Here is a 22,444-nt window from a genome sequence, read left to right on the forward strand (position 1 = left end):
ATTAGTGGTCTCTAATCTATAACTTCAATAACTGGATTATTTATGTATGTATTTTTTAACTCATAAAGTAGATTAAGTTTCTATAGTCATTTTTTTCTTTTTATAATTTGAGGGAAGCTGTTACAAATTAACTTTCACATTTCTGAACTTTGTAGATGTGATATATTTAAACTATAAAGCATTGCTACCTGATTTTATACATACTATTTTTGCATATTTTGAAATTTTTAAGTAGCTATGCAATCTCAAGATTTCTCACACTACCAGCTGAGATGACATGAAAGTGACTGTATTTTGTATTACAGCTTTGGAGATATATTCAGAATAAGTTCAATGGTGGTGATGGAAAATGTGGGACAACAGAAGCTTTATGAGATGGAGTCATGGTGTCAAAACATAACCAAGTAAGCCACATACCTTTTTTATTTAACTTTTTTTATTTATTTGCATTTAAACATAAGCACAATTTGAAAATCTAAGAAATTACTTTGAGTACTTGTTCACTAAGTAAATACACCGGTAGAGTATCAAGTATAAACCTGAAAAGCAAGTGTCTGAAGGATGGGAGCCAGTACATGAACTCTTAGGTCTGCCTTAATTCAAGAAAATATATTCTCTCTCTCTACCTGATAATCCTCCAAAACTATTTTTTTTGTAGTTTTTAAGTAAAACAAGTATACTAAGATGGTGATTTTTTTAGTTGAAGAATAATTGAAGTAGAATGTTGTATTAATTTCAGGTTTATAACATAGTGATTCAGTATTCTCATACGTTACAAAATGGTTACCACAAGAAGTCTAGTTACCCTCTGTCTCCCTACAGAGTTGGTACAATATTATGGACTATATTCCCTCTACTGTACATTATATCCTGCGGTTATCTTTATACTAGAAGATGATACCTCTTAATCCTATTTCATTCATCCCCTCTTTCATTGAAAGTTTTGATATAAATTGACAATGAACTTAAGCTTTTTCTCTCTGGCACTGGCATACAGCTACATGCTTTATAATTTTGAAAAGGTGTATATAATAGGTTTTGAGAATTGAGCTTAGTAATGTATCATCTCACCAGCTGATGGGTTGATGAAATAAGAACATAGTTAAGCTTCTCCATAAGAAATAAATTTTAAGGCAATTTAGGGTGGTTTTAATGAGACCATATAATTCCCCAATGGCTTCTTAGTATTAGTCATCTTTATACTACTCAAAAATTTTGAACTGATAAGCAGTAGCTGGACAAAAATGCCATTTCTTTCCTATAGAGGGCACAATAATCTAGTTAAATAAGAAAATGAAAATTTCATTAGACATCCAGTAGACTCCCAAGAAGTACATTTTGCGATTTAAATTTTTTGTTTAATGTTTATTTTGTTTTTGAGAGAGAGAAAGACAGAGTGTGAGCAGGAGAGGAGCAGATAGAGAGGGAAACATGGAATCCGAAGCAGGCTCCAGGCTCTGAGCTGTCAGCACAGAGCCTGATGCGGGGCTCGAACCCACGAACTGTGAGATCATGACCTGAGCTGAAGTTGGACGCTTAACCGACTGAACCACCCAGACGCCCCTACATTTTGCGATTTAGAGTGAAACTGATACTGTAAAAGAAACTGCTTTGCTAATCAGGAAGATTATTTAATAGTTGCAAAATACTGAATTTCAAAGTGAATCTCTGACAGCTTCATAAAGCAATGTTTAGGGTACATATGGAAAAAATTATACGTGGTGGGGAGAAGACCAGTGCCCCAAAGATGTCTAAATCCAAATTCCTGTAAACTGTAAGCTACCTTGAATGGCAAAAGGGGATTAAGATTGCAAATGGAATTAAGGCTGACAATCAACCTTAAAGTAGGGATATAACTCTGGGTTATTTGAGGAGTCTGGTATAATCCAAAGGGTCCTTAAATGTGGAAGGAAGCAGGAAAGGTCAGAATGATACTTATTGGCCTTGAAGATGGAGGAAACGGGGGCATTAACCAAGGAATTTAAGGCAGTCTTTAGAAACTGGAAAGGACAAGGAAACAGATTCTTCCCTAGAGCCTCCAAAAGAAATCCATCCCTGCTGACACCTTGATTTTAATCTAGGGAGACCCATGTCAGACTTCTAACCTATAGAAATGTAAGATAATAAATTTGTGTTTTTTTAAGCCACTAAGTTTATGGTAATGTTATGATAAGCAATAGGAAAGTAATAGAACATATAACTGTGTTTTGGAATAGGAATTTTTAAAACTTGTTAGGTCATTTAATAATTTTTATCTCTAAATGTGTTTGCAATGTCACTGTGTATTGATAGCTCAACATTTTGATGAAGCATGCAAGAAAATGTGTGATAACTGATGTAAAGGCATTTGTTGAGTTCACTTTTTTCCTCACTGAAGTATAGGTGACATATAAGGTTATTTTCAGGTGTACAACACAGTGGTTTGGTAAGTCTATACATTGTGCTGTGCCCACTATAAGTGTGGCTACCATCCATCCCCATATAGTGCAATTACAATACCATTGACTACATTCCCTGTGCTGTACCTTTCATCCCCATTACTTATTCATTCCATTACTGTTAAGCTGTATCTCCCACTCTCCTTCACCCATTTTACCCTCTCTCCCCTCTAGCAAACATCAATTTGTGTTCTGTATTTATGGGTCTGTTTCTGGGTTTTGTTTATTCCTTTGTTTCTTAGTTTCTACATATAAGTGAAATCCTATGGTATTTGTCTTGGACTTATTTCGCATAATACCCTCTCTAGGTCCATTCATGTTGTTGCAAATAGCAAGATCTTTCTTTTTATGGTTGAGTAATATTCCATTGTGTACGTATACCACATCTTCTTATCCATTCATGTGTCAACAATGGACACTTGAGTTGCTTCCATATCTTGGCTGTAAAAACAGGAGTGCATAGGTATTTCTAAATTAGTGCTTTCATTTTCTTTGGGTAAATACTTGGTAGTGGAATTACTGGATCATATGGTAATTCTATTTTTAATTTTTTGAGTAACTTCTGTACTGTTTTCCACAGAGACTGTACCAATTTGCATTGGCATCAACAGTGCACAAGAATTCCTTTATCTCCCCATCCTCACCAACACTTGTTTCTTGTGTTTCTGATTTTAACTATTCTGGCAATGTGTGAAGTGATCCCACATTGTGGTTTTGATTTGCATTTCCCTGATGACTAGTGATGGTGAGCATCTTTTCATGTGTCTGTTGGCTATTTGTAAGTCTTCTTTGGAAAAAAGTCTGTTAAGGTCTTCTGCCCATTTTTTTAATTGGATTATTTGGCTTTTTTGGTTTGAGTTTATAAGCTCTTTACATATTTTGGATACTAACCCTTTATTGGATATGTCATTTGCAAATATCTTCTCCCATTCAGTAGGTTATCTTTCAGTTTTGTTTTTCTTCATTGTGGAAAAGCTTTTTTGGTGTGGACCCAATAATTTATTTTTGCTTTTGTTTTCTCTTGTGTTAGGAGACATATTCAGAAAAATTATACTATGGCTGATGTCAAAGAAATTATTGCCTAATGTTCTCTTCAGGCATTTTGTGGTTTCAGCTCTCATGTTTAGGTCTTTATTCCATTTTGAGTTTGGTTCTATGTATGGTGTAAGAAAGTGGTTCAGTTTCAGTCTTTGCATGTAGCTGTCCAGTTTTCCCAACACTATTTATTGAAGAGATTTTTTCTTTATTGTGTATTCTTGCATTCTGTGTCATAGATTAATTGACCATGTAAGTGTGTATTTATTTCTGGGCTCCCTATTCCGTTCCATTGATCTGCATCTGTTTTTGTGCTAGTATAATACTATTTTGGTTATTCCAGTTTTCTACTACATCTTGAAATCTGGGATGTGAAATCCAGCTTTGTTCTTCCTTCTCAAGATTTATTTGGCTATTTGAGGTCTTCTGTGGTTCCATACAAATTTTAGGATTATTCTAGTTCTATGAAAAATGCTATTGGTATTTTGATAGAGATTGCATTGAATCTGTAGATTGCTTTGTGTATTAGGAATTTTATCAGTATTCTTCCAATCCATAAGCATGGAATATCTTTCCATCTGCTTATGTTATCTTTAATTTCTTTCATCATTGTTTTTTTTCATTAAAGTACATGTTCTTTCACCTTCCTGGTTAAGTTTATTCCTGGGTATTTTATTATGTGTAGTGCAATTGTAAATGGAATTATGTTTTTAATTTATCTTTCTGCTACTTCATTATTAGTGTATAGAAACATAATTGATTTCTGTGTATTAATTTTGTATCCTGCAACTTTACTGAATTCATTCTAATACTTTTTGGTGAAGTCTTTAGGGTTTTCTTTGCATAGTTCTTTTTACCTACATATAGTGGCATTTTAATTCCTCCCTTACCAATATGGGTTTCTTTTATTTCTGGTTGCTGTGGCTAGTACTTCCAGTACTATGTTGAACAAAAGTGATGAGAGTGGACATCCTTGTCTTGCTCCTGATTATAGTGGAGAAGCTCCCAGTTTTTCATCATTAAGTGTAAGCCGCAAATTCTTCACGTATGACCTTTATTATGTTGAGGTGTGTGCCCTCTAATCTCACTTTGTTGACTTTTCGTCATGAGATGTTGAATTTTGTCAGATGCTTTTTCTGCATCTATTGAGATGATATGGTTTTTACTCTTCCTTTTATAAATATGTAATAGATTTGCCAGTATTGAATTATCCATGTATCCCCAGAATCAATTCCACTTGACTGTTGAATGATCTTTTTAATGTATTGTTAAATATGGTTTGCTAATATTTTGATGAGGATTTTTGCATCTTTGTTCACTGGGGATATTGGCCTATAGTATATTCTTTTTGTCTGTTGTCTTTGGTTTTAGTATCAAGGTAAGTCTGGCCTCATGGAATGTATTTAAAAACTTTCCTTTCTCTTCTATTTTTTTGGTATAGTTTGAGGAGAATTAACTTTAGAAACTGGAAAGGACAAGGAAACAGATTCTTCCCTAGAGCCTCCAAAAGAAATCCATCCCTGCTGACACCTTGATTTTAATCTAGGGAGGCCCATGTCTAACCTATAGAAATGCAAGATAATAAATTTGTGTTTTTTTAAGCCACTAAGTTTATGGTAATATTATGATTAGGGTTAACTCTTAATTTTAAGTGTTGGGTAGAATTTACCTATGAATGCATGTGATCTTGGACCTTTATTGGTAGTTTTTAGATTATCACTTCTGTATTGTTCCTAGTAATTGGTCTGTTCAGACTTCCATTTTCCCTGATTCAGTTTTGGAAAATTACAGGTTTCTAGGAATTTACCTATTTATTCTAGGTTCTTCAATTGTTGGCATATAATTTTTCATAATACTCTTACAAGCTTTTGTATTTCTATGGTGTCAGTTGTTACTTCTCTTTCATTTCTGATTTTATTTGGGTCCTCTCTTATTTTTTCTCAATGAGTCTGGGTAAAGGTTTATCAATTTCATTTATCTTTTCAAAATACCAGTTCTCGGTTTCCTTGATCTTTCTCTTAAACTCTGTTTCATTTACTTCTGCTTTTATCTTCATTATATCCTTCCTTCTACTTATCTTGGGTTTTGTTCTTTTTCTAGTTCCTTTGGGCGTAAGGTTAAATTTCTTGTTGTTTGAGGTAGGCTTTTATTGCTATAAATTTCTTAGAACAGCTTTTGCTGTGTCCCAAAGATTTTGAACCATTGTGTTTCCGTTTCCCTTTGTCTCCATGTATTTTTTGTGTAGTAGCATGTTGTTTACCCTCCACGTGTATATTTTTTGTTTTTTTTTCTTTAGATTGATTTCTAGTTTCATACTGTTGTGTTCAGAAAAGATGCAGTCTTCTTACATTTATTTAGACTTATTTTGTCCCCTGATGCTATCTGTTCTAGAGAATGCTCCATGTGCACTTGAAAGCATGTGTATTCTGCTCTTTTGGATGGAATGTTCTGTATGTGTCTATTGTGTGCATCTAGTCTAATGTGTTGTTCAAAGACAATGTCCTTGTTGACTTTCTGCCTTTATGATCTATCCATTGATATAAGTGGAGAGTTAAAGTTCCCTACCATTACTACATTACCATTAATTTTTCCCTTTGTCTGCTTATGTTTGCCTTATGTATCTAGATTCGTATGTTGGGTGCATACATAGGATTGGTACCTTTATTATTATGTGATGCCCTTCTTTGACTCTTGTTACAGTCTGTTTTAAAGTTTATTACGGGGCGCCTGGGTGGCGCAGTCGGTTAAGCGTCCGACTTCAGCCAGGTCACGATCTCGCGGTCCGTGAGTTCGAGCCCCGCATCAGGCTCTGGGCTGATGGCTCGGAGCCTGGAGCCTGTTTCCGATTCTGTGTCTCCCTCTCTCTCTGCCCCTCCCCCGTTCATGCTCTGTCTCTCTCTGTCCCAAAAATAAATAAAAAACGTTGAAAAAAAAAAATTTAAAAAAAAAAATAAAAAAAAAAAATAAAGTTTATTTTAACTGCTACTCTGGCTTTTCTTTTTGCTTTCATTTGCCTAATAAGTTTTTCCATCCCTTCACTTTCAGTCTGTATGTGTCTTTAGGCCCAAAGCAAGTCTCTTAGGCAACAGATAGATGAGTCTTGATTTTTTAATCCATTCCACCATCCTATGTCTTTTGAGTGGAACATTTAGACCATTTACATTAAAAAAAAAATTTTTTTAACATTTTATTTATTTTTGAGACAGGGAGAGACAGAGCATGAACAGGGGAGGGTCAGAGAGAGGGAGACACAGAATCTGAAACAGGCTCCAGGCTCTCAGTTGTCAGCACAGAGCCCAACGCGGGGCTCAAACTCATGGACCGAGAGATCATGACCTGAGCTGAAGTCGGCCGTTTAACCGACTGAGCCACCCAGGCGCCCCTAGACCATTTACATTTAAAGCAATTATTAATAGCTGTATACTTACTGTCATTCTGTTGATTGTTTTCTGGGTGTTTTGTATCTTTTCTCTGTTCCTAGCTTTCTTTGTGATTGCTGACTTTCTGTAGCGTTATATTTGGCTTTCTCTTTTCTTTTTCATTAAATTTTTTTTTTTTAATGTTTATTTATTTTTGAGACAGAGAGACAGAGTGTGAGGGGGCAGGTGCAGAGAGAGAGGTAGACAGAGAATCTGAAACAGGGTCCAGGCTCTGAGCTGTCAGCACAGAGGCGGACACAGGACTCGAACTCACGAACCATGAAATCATGATCTGAGCTGAAGTTGGACCCTTAACCAACTGAGCTGCCCAGGAACCCCTCATTTCATTTCTTTTCTTTTCTTTTTTAATATTTATTTTGACAGAGAGAGAGAGGGAGAGAATGAGTAGGGGAGGGACAGAGAGTGAGGGAGGGGGAGAGAGGAGCCCAAAACAGGGCTCAAACTCATGAACTGTGAGATGAGGACATGAGCCAAAATCAAGACACTTAATTTAACCTACTGAGCCACTCAGGCACCCCCTTTTTTTCACTTTGAGTGTAGTTGACACACAATATTATAAGTACAACATAATGATTCAGCAACTCTGTTATGCTGTGCCCATCACAAATGTAGCTACCATCTGTCCCCATGCAACACTGTTAAAATACCACTGACTATATCCCATATACTGTACTTTTTCCTTTTTTTTTTCTTTTTTTCTTTTAACCTAATTTGGTTTTGGGTTTGTGGTTAGCATGAGGTTCATAAAGAACATCCTAAATATAAAGCAGTCTATATTGAATTCATGGGCATTTATAACACATTCGAAAAGAACTTCCTTTTCACTCCCCTCTCCATGGTTTATGTTTATGTTGCCAGTTTTACATCTTTTTATATATAGTTTCCTTATGTCTAATATGTTTTTTTCTTTTCCATTTAAAGAAGTCCCTTTTGCATTCTTGGAAGGCCAGTTTAGTGGTGATGAATTCCTTTACCTTTTGTATGGGAACTCTCTCTCCTTGAATTCCGAATGATAATCTTTTTTAATTTTTTTTAATTTTTTTTTTTTAACATTTATTTATTTTTGAGACAGAGAGAGACAGAGCATGAACAGGGGAGGGGCAGAGAGAGAGGGAGACACAGAATCGGAAGCAGGCTCCAGGCTCTGAGCCATCAGCCCAGAGCCTGATGCGGGGCTCGAACTCACGGACCGCGAGATCGTGACCTGAGCCGAAGTCGGACGCTCAACCGACTGAGCCACCCAGGCGCCCCCCGAATGATAATCTTGTCAGGTATTCTTGAATGTAGGGTTTTTTATTTGTTTTTGTTTTTTTCCGTTCAGCACTTTGAATGTATAATGCCACTCTTCTGGCCTGCAAAGTTTCTGCTGAAAAATCAGCTGAGAGCTTTTAAGGGGTTTCCTTCTTTCTTACTATTACAATTCTCTCTTTAGCCTTTGACATTTTAATTATGTGTTGTGGTGTGGACCTTGAGTTCATCTTAGGGAGGGCTCTAAAATGCTTCCTGAATCTGGATGTCTAGGTCTTTCCTTAGGTTGGGAAGTTTCCAGCTATTATTTCTTCAAATAAATTTCTGCCCCTTTCTCTCCTTCTGGGGTCCTTATAATATGAATGTTTGTTCACTAGATGTTGTCAACAGATCCCTTAACCTATCCTCATTTTAAAAAATTCTTTATTTGGGGCAGGTGGCAGGAGGGGGACAGCTGACTAGCTCAATAGGTACAACATGCGACTCGATCAAAGAGTTGTGAGTTCAAGCCTCACGCTGGGCATAGAGTTTACTTAAGGAAAAAAATAAATAAATCTTTATCTTTGCTGTTCAGTTTGGCTGCTTTCCATTACCCCATCTCCCAGACTGTTCTTTTGCATCATTAATCTACTTTTGATTCCCTCTAGTGTAGTTTTCATTTCAGTTGTATTCTTCAACTCTGGTTTTTATTTTCCAGTTCTTTGTTAAAGTTCTCATGGAGTTCTCCCACTCTTTTCTGTAGTCCAGTGAACATCTTTATGATCAATTACTTTAAATTCTTCATCAAGCATATTGCTTATCTTGATTTCATTTTCTTTTTCTGAGGTTTTGTCTTGTTCTTTCATTTAGAGCACATTCCTCTGTCTCATTTTGCTTAACTTTGTGTTTGTTTCTATGAATTAGACAGTAGAGCTACTCCTCCTAAACTTGAAGGAATGGTCTTTATGTGTGGTTGTCCTCTGTGTAGACTGTATGTATCTGGTGACTTTTGCTGTCTGGCATGGGATGGGGGTTGCAGTGTACCCCCTGCTGGAGCTGCCCTGGTAGAAGAGTGGTAGATTAAGTGGGTGTGGGCTGGGGGCGGGTCCTGAGGCTCTTGGCATTGGGTGCCCTGGCAGGAAAGCTAATGCTGAAGTGGGTGCAAGCCATGGGTAGTCCTGGGGTTCTCCGTGCAGAGGGCACCCTGGCAGGATGGCTGAAATCCAAGTGGGTGTAAGCTGGGGTGTTCTGGGATGTGCAGAAGGTACTTTGACGGGGGCAGTTGGAGCTGAGGTGGGTTGCTGGCTGGGCACGTCACTGGGTGCTTTGTAAAGGGGACAACTTGGACAATTATAGCTGAAATGGGCATAGGCTGGGGTCACTCTAGGGTTCTCTGTATGGAGGGTGCCCTGCAAGGAAGCTCAAGTGTGGGTGTCCTGGCAGGGCAGCTGGAGCTGAAAAAAGGCATCAGCTGGGGGTGTGCTGAAAAGCTGTCTGAAACCACAGTGGTGCAGGCCTGAAGTGTTCCAGTGTGCTTTGTGCCTGCCTCAGTGTGGTGAGATAGTTGGAGCTATAGTGAGCACCGACCAGGGCTTCCTGGTATGCACCACCATGGGGCTGCCTTGGTGGGACAGCTGGGGCTGGTGTCAGGGCTTACTGAGGTGGCAGGCTGGTTAGGACACCTGGACCCTGCTCCCATCTATGCTGTCAAGGTTGTGGGAGGTGCATAAGCTGTGGCACATGTTAGACCTTCCAACCCAGAGAGAGTTGCAGCAGCTCCCCTCCCGTTTAGCAGGGTTCAAGGGCTACTTTATATTCTAGTTGCTCTTTTAAGCCAGGGCTTTTATTTTCTGTGGCCCAGGGTAGATGAATCTGCTCCTGGTACCTCATTACTATCCTCCTCACTACAGTCTGCAGCATCAGGGGTGGGTACCCTTGGTTACCATGTCTGTCTCTCTTGCTGTTCTCCATGTGGTGTATCTTTTATTGTACAGAAGCTGTTCAGTCCTCAGTTCTTCAAGAGGAGTTGCCTACAAACAGGTGTAGATTTGGTGCGCCCAGTTCAGGATCTTCCTATGTTGCCATCTTGGATTGGAACACATCCTAGTTCATTGTTTTTAAATCTTTATAGGCTAATATATATAGCTAGGACTACATGGGGGCAATACTAGATCCCAAAATGGATTTAAAAGATTAAGCAAGCTGTGAACAGCATGTTCTAGATTCAAAAGTAACACAGTTTTAAAACAGTAAAATAATAAAAGGAAAAAAGGATAAGTGGTATGTGTATGATCTATATTGCTGTACTAAGGGCATGTTAAATTTTTAAGAAATGAAGGGAAAAGTTTAAATCTCTCTGAATAGAAATGCTATTTAAGAAAAGACTAATCTCTAAGAGTTTATAGTGGCTGATTGGAAAGAGAAATTTCATGCAAAAGAGTGAATTATTTTTGAACCAGGTAATGGCTAATCACTCATAAGACACTAATATATATAGCAGTGTTTGGGTGCTGTAGTTTAACTTTTTTTCATCCTGCATGTTTGTTCTATCTGAAGAGCTGGACTAACCAGTTCCCCCTCACAGAGTTCTGACACCTGGTGGGTGAAGGTAACTATGGTCTTAAATTTGCAGCCAGAGAAACTTCTGCGTTTATTATGCTGTGCTATACTCACCAGTTAACAAGAGTCTGATATATAAATCAGGGTACTAGAATCAATAATTATGAATATCTGATGATGAGGACATCCTTGTCTCTAAACTGTGTACCTAGGAAGCCACAGTTTCCAGAATATTGTGTAATGAGCACAAATCAGGTAAATATGAAGAATAGACTGATTCTAATCATGTCTGGCAGACACTCTGGTTCCTAGAGCATATCCAAAGGCCTTCTGGTAACCAGGTTATTTTCTTTACATCTCTGTAAATCTTACAGAGACTATAACAGTTTAGTGACAGACTTGAGGAATAGCCTAATTTTAGTTCAGAACAAATTAACAAATCAGTGTTTAGGGTGGCTCATGTTGAGGACTCATTTTAAGCCAGTTTAATAACTAGAATAGCCTGTCCTTGTAATTCCCAAATCCCAGTTGCCTATTTCATTATAGCATGTGAAAGAAGAAACATCTAACAGCATACTGCAGAGATCTAATCAAGATCCTGAAGTAGGCAGAGGACTTGTTCACAATACCGGTTGTGATCAACACTGGTTGAGAAGTCTGCCTGCACAGCAAAGGTTGAACCAATACTCTCAAGCCTGTGAAACCATGCTGTGTCCATAGATTTAGGGTTTCTCAGACAACATATCCCTTCAAGATAGGGCTCACATTTGAGTAGATATTTGAAGACCAAAAACTAGGCCACCGACACTTAACTAAAGAGCTAACCGATATAGAAGGACCCAGGAGGACTATTAATCTGAAGAGAGTTTGTTTTTGTTTGTAGACTGAATCACTTCAAACGTATCATTCTAAAGGAGCTGATAAAGAGGGAAGAAAACAATTCAGATTACTTCCAAAAGTCTGCAAACATGCTTCAGCAATCTAAGAAGAGAGTGTTTCCGAATTTTCCAAGAAAACATTTTATGCACGTATACACCATTATTTTGTAGTTTAAGACAATTTCATTAATATTGAAGGCTTGAACACTTGAGATCATGATTTATAAAAATTGACAGTATAAAATGAGACAAATGTAAAGTTCACATAAACTCATTATTTTTACATAACTGTTGATAGCAGTGTTATCACATGGAATATATAGGCTTATTACAAAGGGAGTGATTTCAGCTTTTAACAGCTGTGGAATCCAAATGCAAAAGGAATAAAGTATCAATACAAATGATATTAGTAAGTAAACTATTGCTACATTTCTAGAAGTAAAACCAAACTATAAGCCTCTTGAAACCACAGCCCTAACATTTCAATCAGAATGATTCTGGTGTACCAGGCCAAGTTGTTGGCTAAGTAGATCACAACCTAGCTGAATCTGCCCCAAAGCTAAATTAGAAATGAATAACTTAAATTTACATTAAGTGCTAGGTTTTAAGTTAGAAAAAATATATTTTAAAACTTTGCCACTGAAATCATTATCACTTCTATTAAATTTTACCTTATTGTGACTTTGTATTATTTGGAACATTATGTAGCTCTTGAAATGCTTTTATTAATCAAAATAATCTTCTAAATCAATATTGGGATCTAGCAGATCTTCTCCATATGATGAAAGATCCATTTGATTTAAAATTAAGTTTTCAAATGTTTCTTCTAAATCAGTTTCACCAATTAAGACAGCTCCCATCATGCGCCCATTCTGCATGACGACTTTGATGTATTCTTGTCCTTTGGTACATCTCAGCATTAATTCATGATCTGAACCTAAGCCCTGTGCATTGTATTTTCCCAGCAATACAACCTAAATGCAGGGATAAAGTACAAAAAGGAAACACAGTATGTAGTTACACTGTATTATGCTAGAATAGCACTGCATTTATTATACAGATGACACTAACACACAATCTATATATGAACATTAAAAATATCTAGTGAATTAGCAAATATGCAGGATCTGGACTACATTAGCTTAGAGTCATGATTTAATCTCCTTAAGTCTTACCTGTGTTCTTCCTTATCAGTCAATTATCAAGAAAAAACTTGCCTCAGAGTAAAATAAGTATGGCAGAGTACCTAGTTCATTCTTGAGTATGACAGCTATTAGTTCCCCTTACAAGGCAAGGATGGATCTCAAATGAAATGCAGAAATGCATCAACAGGGAGTAAGTCTAGAAGAGATGCCCCCCCACCCCCACCTTTAACTATAAAATAGTATCGTAGGAAGGTAGGTGGTGATTAGGAATTAAGACCAGCAGTAATACCAGGTACTGATTTGCAAGAAATGAGATGTCATTTTTTTGTAAAATGACTAAAACCATACATTTACTTACTCAAATGATAAAATTACATAATTAAAGGCGAACAAGCAGAAAAAGGCACTACTTTGTTTATCTTACCTTATAGTTGAAGAATTTTGTTATGTGAGCAAAAAGTTCAAAGCTGAAGTCCATGTCAGTAGATTGTCCTAAAGTAGCTGCGGCCATGCACTTGGCTGCGTACCACCCCATCTGTCTAGCCTGGGTCCACAGCCTCATCTGAAATAAAAAAATGAGATATAATGTTCATTGTCCACACTTAAAAAATGCTAGCACCTTAACCTTACAGAATTGCTTAAAGGGCTTCAATATTGAGAGTCCTTGAGATTGATTACATCTAGCTAGTCAGATGACCAGCTGGATTGTCTTTGCCATAGAAACAATCACCATTCCACACTAACCAAAACGGATTCCGCTATTTGAGAATTCTAAAATTAAAGGATGATACCAACTCTGTATGTTTCAATAAACTATAACAACTAAAACATTTCAGGGTACACCAGGGAAGAATAATACTAATTAACTGGTCTCCTCTCACAGAGTAAGTTTATCATCAGCATAAATAGAGATGAGCATTCCTTTTCCTAATCCTTAGATTTTGGTGCTATATAGTTAAGGCTTCTCATGCAATAAAACCTCAGTGGTCAGGCAGATCGATATATTAGTTGGTGTCCTAACAGCCTCAAGAAATGTTACCAGATTTCAGCAACCAATGCTGGGAATTCATTTTAAATTCTTCCCTTAGGTTATCAGTGATCCTGCATAGAACACTGGCTTTGGAAGTCAAGAGATTTAAATACCAACTCTTCTACATATTTAAGTTTTTATTTCTACTTATTTAACTGAGCCTCAGTTTCTTCGCCTGAAACAAAAATGTATACCACCTATTCAATGGCTATTAAGAGATTTAAATAAGCTAGCCTACACTAAGCAATTAGTAATGTCCTTTTGTGTGCAAAACTAATACCACAATCATTTCTGATAGATTTTTTTTTTAATTCAGTCTCCTCTATAAACATAAACAATGTATACCAGCTTCAAGGTCCCTTCAGTCTGTGTCTCGGACTGTGTAAAACAAATGAATTAGTGTACTTTATTATTTACTGCTTCTGCAAATTAAGAGACAGGGTCTATTAGATTCACTCAAGAGACCCTTGTCATTTTTGGACACGGACTATACGAGAGTTTATGACACCCATTAAGGATGTAATTTATCCTAAACGGTTTAAAAGCGTTAAAAAAATCCCACAAACTCAGAGTTTATGACAGATCTGTCACAAAGGGAAAGAGAATGATTACAGAGAAAACTGAAAACAAGCTAGACTCTTTTTAAAAAAAAATTAAAAAAAATTTTTTTTAACATTTATTTTTTGAGAGACACAAAGCATGAGTGGAGGGTGTGCAGACAGAGAGGGAGACACAGAATCCAAAGCAGGCTCCAGCCTCCCAGCTGTCAGCACAGAGCCTGATGCGGGGCTAAAAACTCACGAACCATGAGATCATGACCTGAGCTGAGTCTGACACTTAACTGACTATACCACCCAGGTGCCCCTAGGCTAAAAGCACTTTTATATGATTGTCAGCTCTGCTGTAGGTAAAAACACACAAAGTAATGAAGCTGCCTCTTAAAATACATCTAGCTCTTCTGCTACTTCACACTCCATGGTTGATCTGAAGGAGTAATATCCCTACCTGTGGAGCTGGTCTTACACGGAGTGTTGCCTGGGTCTTTTATCTGTAACATCTACTGTGTCTCTCCTCCCCCTGAGACTACCTCTCCTATGACCACGGTCTGAGTATCTTCCTCAAGGATTTCTCCTCCACCATTAGGAGGAAGTCTATGTCCAGTTCAGTGGAGGTGTTCAGCTGAGGAAGGCTGTTTACTATAGGAAATTTTTTCAGTCACAGTTCTCACAGGGACAGAATAGGGTCATCATTTATCTACATGGTTTAACCTCAGTAATTATTAATCTAAAGCTGTGCTGTCCAGTCTGGCAGATGCTAAATACATGTAGCTATTTAAATTTAAGTGCTCAATAGAGATACGTGGTTAGTGATTACCTGACTAGACACTGCAAAGGTACAGAACATTTCTGTCATCGCATAAAATTCCACTGGACAGTGCTGATAAACTACTGTTCCATCACTATATAATAACTTACCAAAAGGGAAAATTCTTTAATTGTCACAAAAAACTCTATGACAGCTTCTTAAAGTAAAAAAGTTGGAAAACCAGATATTTAGATTTGCTGGTAGCAACTCCTTTACCGTCAGATGGAATCTCTGATACGAAGATGTGATCCTGGATGCTGGCTTACCTGCTGCCACACTGGGCTGGGCTGCCATGATGCAGTGCAGATGTCACCTGCAGCATAGATATCAGAGAGAGACGTGTGCATGTGATCATCCACTTTCAGGCCACCATCTTCGCCTAGATCAAACTAAACAATGTTCCTTATGAGAACACATGGGAAGAAAAGTGAAAGATGGCTTTGTCATTCTAAAGTAAAAGAACAAGTCACATTTGTACACCTTGGTATGCTGATCTTTAATGAGAAAGTAAATAATAGCTGAAAGTTTAGATAACTCAGCTCAATTTCCAGGGGATCAAAATGCTACTAAGACCAACTCAAAAATTCTTAGACTTTCAACATCAGGAACGCTCAGTAACCGTGACTACCCCACTCATAATTACAATATTCCAGTTTTGTGAGCTTTAAATGCTAAAAGGCATTTAGCATTTTAGCATTTCTCTACAAGAATCACTTGTAAGAATTCATAGGTGTCAGTCTCTTACCAACCTTTAGACAAATGAACTGTGCATTATGTTCCATCAATGATGACATTTATGCTGGGATGTTAGCTGCTTAAGGACTTTACGCAATAAGAAATACTGCAAATCCAAACATGAATATGATCTAAATTGTTTTCACCTTCCATAAATTACAGTTTTACACTTAAGCAAGGAACAGTTACTTATGCTTGAAAGTTAAATTTCATACAGTACTTTAAAAATATTCACAGCATGAGGCACCTGGGTGGCTCAGTCAGTTAAGCATCCGACTTTAGCTCAGGTCATGATCTCACAGTTTGTGAGTTTGAGCCCCGTCTCAGGCTGTGTGCTGACAGCTTGTTCAGAGCCTGGAGCCTCCCCTGAATTCTGTCTCCCTTTCTCTCTGCCCCTCCCCCTGCTCATACTCTTTCTCTGTCTCTCTCAAAAATAAATAAACATTAAAAAAAATATAAAAATATTCACAGCAGGACAAAAAAAAAAAAAAAAAAAAAAACCTTCACCTTACATTGTTGCCACAGAGAAAAGGTTCTATATTTGGTGTAACTCCTGTAGCACTGACAATGAAATCACAGCCGTATATCTTTTCACTGGTCAATTCCACATATACAGGCCATACTTCTAAAACAAAACAAAATAAACAAAACCTTTATTCTCCAATGTAATCACCACAAGTTATCCATAGCATTATGTGACTATAATACCTAGAATAAAGGGTGAAAGAAAATGGCAGGAGAGTACTTTAAAACAACACTGCTTAATAATTTTTATAAGGCACATTTGCTAAAACAATTATAATACAATCAACATTATCTCCTTGTTTTGGGTATACTGATAACATTACAGCATTCTAAACATTTTCCCTTCAAATTTAGACCTAGACCTTTTCTAACAAAGTAAATTTAAATTGATAATCACTTTATAAATTATTCATCTAAAAATATTAATACATTATATACTCCAGAGAGTTTAGCCCAACTACATTACTCATTTTTCAATGTTTTCCCTTACTGTTCTTAGTCAAACTGTAACATTAACTCTTCCCGTGGAAAAATTCAAAGAATTCAAAACAATGGAATATTACACACTAGTTTGAGTGTATTTCTTCAAATAGTGGTAGGTCTCACAGGAGATGTGGAACAGGAATTAGTCCCAAATTACAGATTTTCAATCTGATTTGGGGGAAGTCACTTCATCTCTGAAAGCATAAAGGTTTTTTTAGTTTCTTTTTTATCTGCAAGATATTTCATTTGACTCACAGAGTTGTGGTGGGCAAAACACCATGAATGCCATGTAAAATGTGATGCTCACTATATCAATTATTAGGAAACTTGAAGATTAAGTAGTGAAAAGGAAATGACTTACATTAAGTAATGATTTCATGTTTACTCTTTTTTTTAAGTTTATTTTTGAAGGAGAGACACAGCATGAGTGGGGGAGGGGCAGAGAGAGAGAGGGAGACACTGAATCCAAAGTGGGCTCCAGGCTCTGAGATGTCAGCACAGAGCCCGAAGTGGGGCTCAAACTCACAAACTGTGAGATCATGACCTGAGCTGAAGTCTCACACTTAATGGATTGAGCCATCCAGATGCCCCTCATGTTTATTTTTTATGTTTAAGTTTCCTCCTTTTAAATTACTGGTTATTACATTTTTTCTTAATTACTTACCTTTATCAGTTGTGACTGGCTGATTATGATGGTCTCTCGGAAAAGGCAAGGACTTTTTCCTCAAAATTCTAAATTCTTCCTGAAGGTAGATTTTCTTTACTTCACACATAGTTTCAATGTGAATCTTACGAGAAAACTAAAAGAAACAATGGTTACCGTAAATAATACTTCCCAAAAGACTGATTTGGGTTACTGATAAAAAAAAAAAAATTACAATACACTTGTAGAAACATATGGAAAATATAAATGAAAACACACTGGATGCCCCCATATAATCTCGATTTCTGTTTGTGAAGGCAGTAAGAAGAAATCCATTCAGAACTTAAGAGAACAAGTAGTTGCACTGACAGGTAACACCAAAGGATGCTTTTTAAGATCAGCCTCACTGATAATTACAAATATATTTTCTAAAAATTTCCACTGTTAGAGAACTATAAAACCCTCTTGAGGGCAGATCTATGTTGATTTACATACTATTATATCCCAGAACCTTAGTAAAGTACCAAGTATGTAGGAGATAATGTTTACTGAACCAAACTGCTGCTCAGTTTAAAAATACTACTAAACTTAGAATCTGAAGGTGCAGAAGAACTGATTTTGCATAATTTCTATCACAAAAATGAGGTATAACATGAAGCCAGCTCCTCTCCAAACTACCTGAGGCTGAAATCATACAAAGTAATAAGAACTCCGTGTATGCTTCTTACAGTATTTATATATCATAGCCTTTTAGCAATTATTTAAAAACAAATACCTAATAAATGAGTAAAAGCAAATCATCTTATCCAATTAAGGTATTAAATGTGTATTTAGAATTTATCAAATAACCTGTAAAATATTATAATGCATAGGAGGTGACCTTTAAGAAAAGATTAATTTAAAATAGGACAGGTATATTCACTGTAGAAATCTCTGTGCCTGGAGAATTAAAAAGAAGGGCAACAGTTTGTTTGTTTGTTTGTTTGTTTGTTTGTTTGTTTGTTTTTAATATGTGAAATTTATTGTCAAATTGGTTTCCATACAATACCCAGTGCTCATCCCGAAAGATGCCCTCTTCAATACCCATCACTCACCCTCCCCTCCCTCCCACCCCCCATCAACCCTCAGTTTGTTCTCAGTTTTTAAGAGTCTCTTATGCTTTGGCTCTCTCCCACTCTAACCTTTTTTTTTTTTTTTTTCCTTCTCCTCCGCCATGGGTTTCTGTTACGTTTCTCAGGATCCACATAAGAGTGAAAACATGGTATCTGTCTTTCTCTGTATGGCTTATTTCACTTAGCATAACACTCTCCAGTTCCATCCATGTTGCTACAAAGGGCCATATTTCATTCTTTCTCATTGCCACGTAGTACACAATGGAGTACTATTCTTTATCATGGAGCACAATTTCTTTATCCATTCATCAGTTGATGGACATTTAGGCTCTTTCCATAATTCGGCTACTGTTGAGACTGCTGCTATAAACATTGGGGTACAAGTGCCCCTATGCATCAGTACTCCTGTATCCCTTGGGTAAATTCCTAGCAGTGCTATTGCTGGGTCATAGGGTAGGTCTATTTTTAATTTTTTGAGGAACTCTACACTATTTTCCAGAGTGGCTACACCAGTTTGCATTCCCACCAACAGTGCAAGAGGGTTCCCGTTTCTCCACATCCTCTCCAGCATCTATAGTCTCCTGATTTGTTCATTTTGGCCACTCTGAACAGTCAGTTTTTGAGGAATTAAATATCCACTTATCTCTTAAGGTAAGGAACTGGGCCAGCTGCTATTGGTTCTATCCTAGCACTATGGATTTTAAGTGACCTAGCAGTTGTTGGACTATATTTGTAACCAGTCTTCAACGAATGGTTCAAGAATTTAAAATTCCATCTACACATGTTTAATTAGTGTATGAACACATACCTCTTTTGTTCCTTTAAGATTCAAGCCTTCATGCCAATCAGGTCCCAAGGCACTGCCCATATTGCCAGCACTACCTTTGGTTTGTCTTTCCTTTTTTCTTCCTGAAAAGATAAAACTCAATTCAAAATTCAAATGATAAAAAAACTTCCAGGCAGAGAAGCATACTTGTGTTCTCAAGCTTTTAGGCAATGTCATGATTCTCATATATAGCATAAACTAACTTATCTGTATTGATCGTTTTAATATTTTGTGATATAGAGCTATAGAACAGGTAATTTTTCAATCAAGTGTTGAATATAAACCATACTATATACATGGTCAATATGAAGGGTGAGATCTGATAAAAGGTTGATATCCAAAATGTATAAAGAACTCCTACAACTTGGTAACACAAATACAACCAAAATAAAAAAACAGGCAGAGGACCTGAATAGACATTTTTCCAAAGACATATAGATGGCTAACAAGGACATAAAAAAGTGTTCAAAATCACTAGTCAGAGAAATACAAATCAAAACTACAATGAGATAGATCACCTTACACCTGCCAGAATGGCTAGAATCAAAAAGACAAGAAATTACAAGTGTTGGCAAGGATGTAGAGAAACAAGATACCTCGTGCACGTTGGTGGGAATCCAAATTGGTACAGCCACTATGAAAAACAGTATGGAGGTTCCTCAAAAAATTATCAGAATTACCACATGATCTGGTAACTCCACTACTGGGAATTTACAAAAGGAAATGAAAACACTAATTCAAAAAGATGTATGCTCCCCTATGTGAACTTGCATAATTTACAAGCAAGATAAGGAATCAACTCAAGTGTCCACTGACAGATTTATGGATAAAGAAGATGTGGTGTGCATGTGTATGTGTACACACACATACACACAATGGAATATTACTCCACCAGGAAAAAGAATGAGATCTTACCATCTGCAACATGGATGGACCTAGAGGATATTCTGCTAAGTGAAATAACTCAGAGAAGGACAAGTACCGTATGATTTCACTCATACGTAGAATTTAGGAAACAAAGAAAAAGGAGACTCAAAAAAACCCACTCAAAAACTGAGAACTGGGGGTTGCCAGAGGGGAGGTGGGTGAAGGGATGTGTGTGTGGAATAAGGGGGATTAAGAGTGTACTTATGATGAGCAGAGTAATGTATAGAATTGTTGAATCATTTTACGGTACACCTGAAAATAACAGAACACTGTATGTTAATTATACTTCAATAAAAATTTTACAATAAATGCAGGCAAGTTAAACTAGAAAAATAATTAAAAAAAAAACCAAACTCAAAACACAGCAGAAGCAGACTCAGATATAGAGAATAAACTGGTGGTTGCCACAGGGGAGGGAACTGGTGCACAGGATAAACAGGTGAACGGGATTAAGAAGTATGAACTTCCAGTTATAAGTCATGGGGATATAAAGTACACACCATAGGAAATATAGTCAATACTGTAATAATTTGGTACAGTGACAAACGGTAACTAAACCTACAGAGGTGATCACATCATAATGTATAAAAATACTGAATCACTATTGTACATCTGAAACTAATATATGCGAGTTATAATTCAGTTAAACAATTAGCCAACAGTTTTTAAACATTTTGTCAACTTTTAGCACCCTCAACACTTACAGAATTTTTTGAATTTTATAAGCCAAAAGTTAAAAATTTTAAAAAGCCTCTTAAATAAAAATCTAGGTTTGTATTTCCTTTTTAAATCATTGCATTTTTTTTTTTTTTTTGTAAAATTACCTAAGGTGCTGTCCAGTTGTACCATCTGTTTGCAAAGATGCAGATGGGCTGGTTTAATTCACTTTAAATTTCCAGTCTTAATTATACACAGTTTTCATTAAAAAAAAAAAGGTCCTGGATAGGAGCTCCTAGATGGCTCAGCTGGTTAGGCATCCAACTTTTGGTTCTGTCTCAGGTCATAATCTCAGGGTTTGTGGGCTTGAGTCCTGCACTGGGCTCTGCACTCACAGCCAGAGCCTGTTTGGGATTCCCTTTCTCTCTCTCTCCTTCCCTATTTCTCTCTGCCCCTGCCCCATCCGTGCTCTCTCCCTCTCAAAATAAATAAACTTTGAAAAAAAAAAAAAATCCTCGAAAGTCTAAATCCTGTGTATGGAGACAGGAAATAAATATTATCTATATATCTGTCTCTCAACTGTAGTATTTTTTACTCCATGTTCTTATAGCCTTTTTCTATATGGCTAAGAAACAGTTTCATCTGTGAATTAATGAATAGATGCTATACTAACCTTCAGTTGTATATCTGGTTCTTTTATGTGCAATTTTAGCCTCTGGTTTTTCATCAATGAGCTTTGAAGTCAAGAATTCAGCTGCACCTGCATCGAAGAAAGTATTCCCAATGGCTTTGTCTTTAATGGCCCAAATGACTTCACAGCCTTCAATTTCATACCTAAAAGGAATAAAGTTACTCAGAGCAATTTAAAAAGTCTGAGTAGGAATCTTTTTTTTTTTTTTTTTTGTAAATAACAGTTTTCTCCAAAGGCAAAAGAGTGTTTTAAGGCAAACAGAAATAAGGAAGAATGTAATATTCTTTCAGGATAATAAGAGCTAAAGTAGAATAAATAATAAATTTATCCAGTTTATTTTAAAGAACATAAAAATGACAAGCATGTGTAAGTGAGTATCAAATAAAATTTCATTACAATGAGCATTACTTCTAAGGGTTCAATTTCTCCAACAGTTACTATATGAATGTTCCCCACGGTTCCCAGGAGTGAGCAGTGCTTTGTTGATGTGGTTATAGTGTAATCAATAATGGATGAATGGATCCATGGTATATGGTTACAGTATTGACAATAGCATACTCTTTGGTAACAAATATTTTGTGTACTCAAAGGAGAGAATCAGAGTTATTAACTACAATTTTAACTTTGTTATAAAGGAACCATTACCCTGCAATCCCTTCCCTTCACCTCAATAATTTCTAAGCCATTCAGCCGAAGAAAGATCCGGTTCACAGAAAAATCAAGAAAGA

The 22,444-nt window shown here is 36.7% G+C and overlaps 2 protein-coding genes across 25 annotated transcripts in view; one reads left to right on the forward strand and one right to left on the reverse strand.

The window, feature by feature from the left end:
- LOC131519887 (cationic amino acid transporter 3-like) overlaps positions 1-22,444 on the forward strand; it is an 85,961-nt gene that overhangs the window by 56,076 nt on the left and 7,441 nt on the right. For 10 of the 21 annotated variants that reach the window (XR_009265855.1, XR_009265858.1, XR_009265861.1 and 7 more), the window contains exons 2-3: positions 306-404; positions 11,583-11,694. The gene's annotated coding sequence lies outside the window, so the exon portion shown is untranslated. Of the gene's footprint in view, positions 1-305; positions 405-11,582; positions 11,695-22,444 lie in introns of those variants that run through there. The other 11 variants (XR_009265850.1, XR_009265852.1, XR_009265851.1 and 8 more) reach the window with 3 other exon arrangements.
- LOC131519902 (pyridine nucleotide-disulfide oxidoreductase domain-containing protein 1) overlaps positions 11,703-22,444 on the reverse strand; it is a 48,222-nt gene continuing 37,480 nt past the window's right edge. For all 4 annotated transcript variants that reach the window (XM_058743472.1, XM_058743471.1, XM_058743473.1 and 1 more), the window contains 7 exons: positions 21,699-21,859; positions 19,424-19,524; positions 17,525-17,660; positions 16,365-16,477; positions 15,384-15,506; positions 13,147-13,284; positions 11,703-12,551 (listed from right to left, as the gene is read on the reverse strand). In XM_058743472.1, coding sequence (XP_058599455.1) covers positions 12,303-12,551; positions 13,147-13,284; positions 15,384-15,506; positions 16,365-16,477; positions 17,525-17,660; positions 19,424-19,524; positions 21,699-21,859 — 1,021 coding nt within the window. In that variant the 3' untranslated portion in view covers positions 11,703-12,302. The remainder of the gene's footprint in view (positions 12,552-13,146; positions 13,285-15,383; positions 15,507-16,364; positions 16,478-17,524; positions 17,661-19,423; positions 19,525-21,698; positions 21,860-22,444) is intronic.

Source organism: Neofelis nebulosa, chromosome 8 (assembly GCF_028018385.1).
Source record: "Neofelis nebulosa isolate mNeoNeb1 chromosome 8, mNeoNeb1.pri, whole genome shotgun sequence".
Classification (NCBI taxonomy): Eukaryota; Metazoa; Chordata; class Mammalia; order Carnivora; family Felidae; genus Neofelis; species Neofelis nebulosa.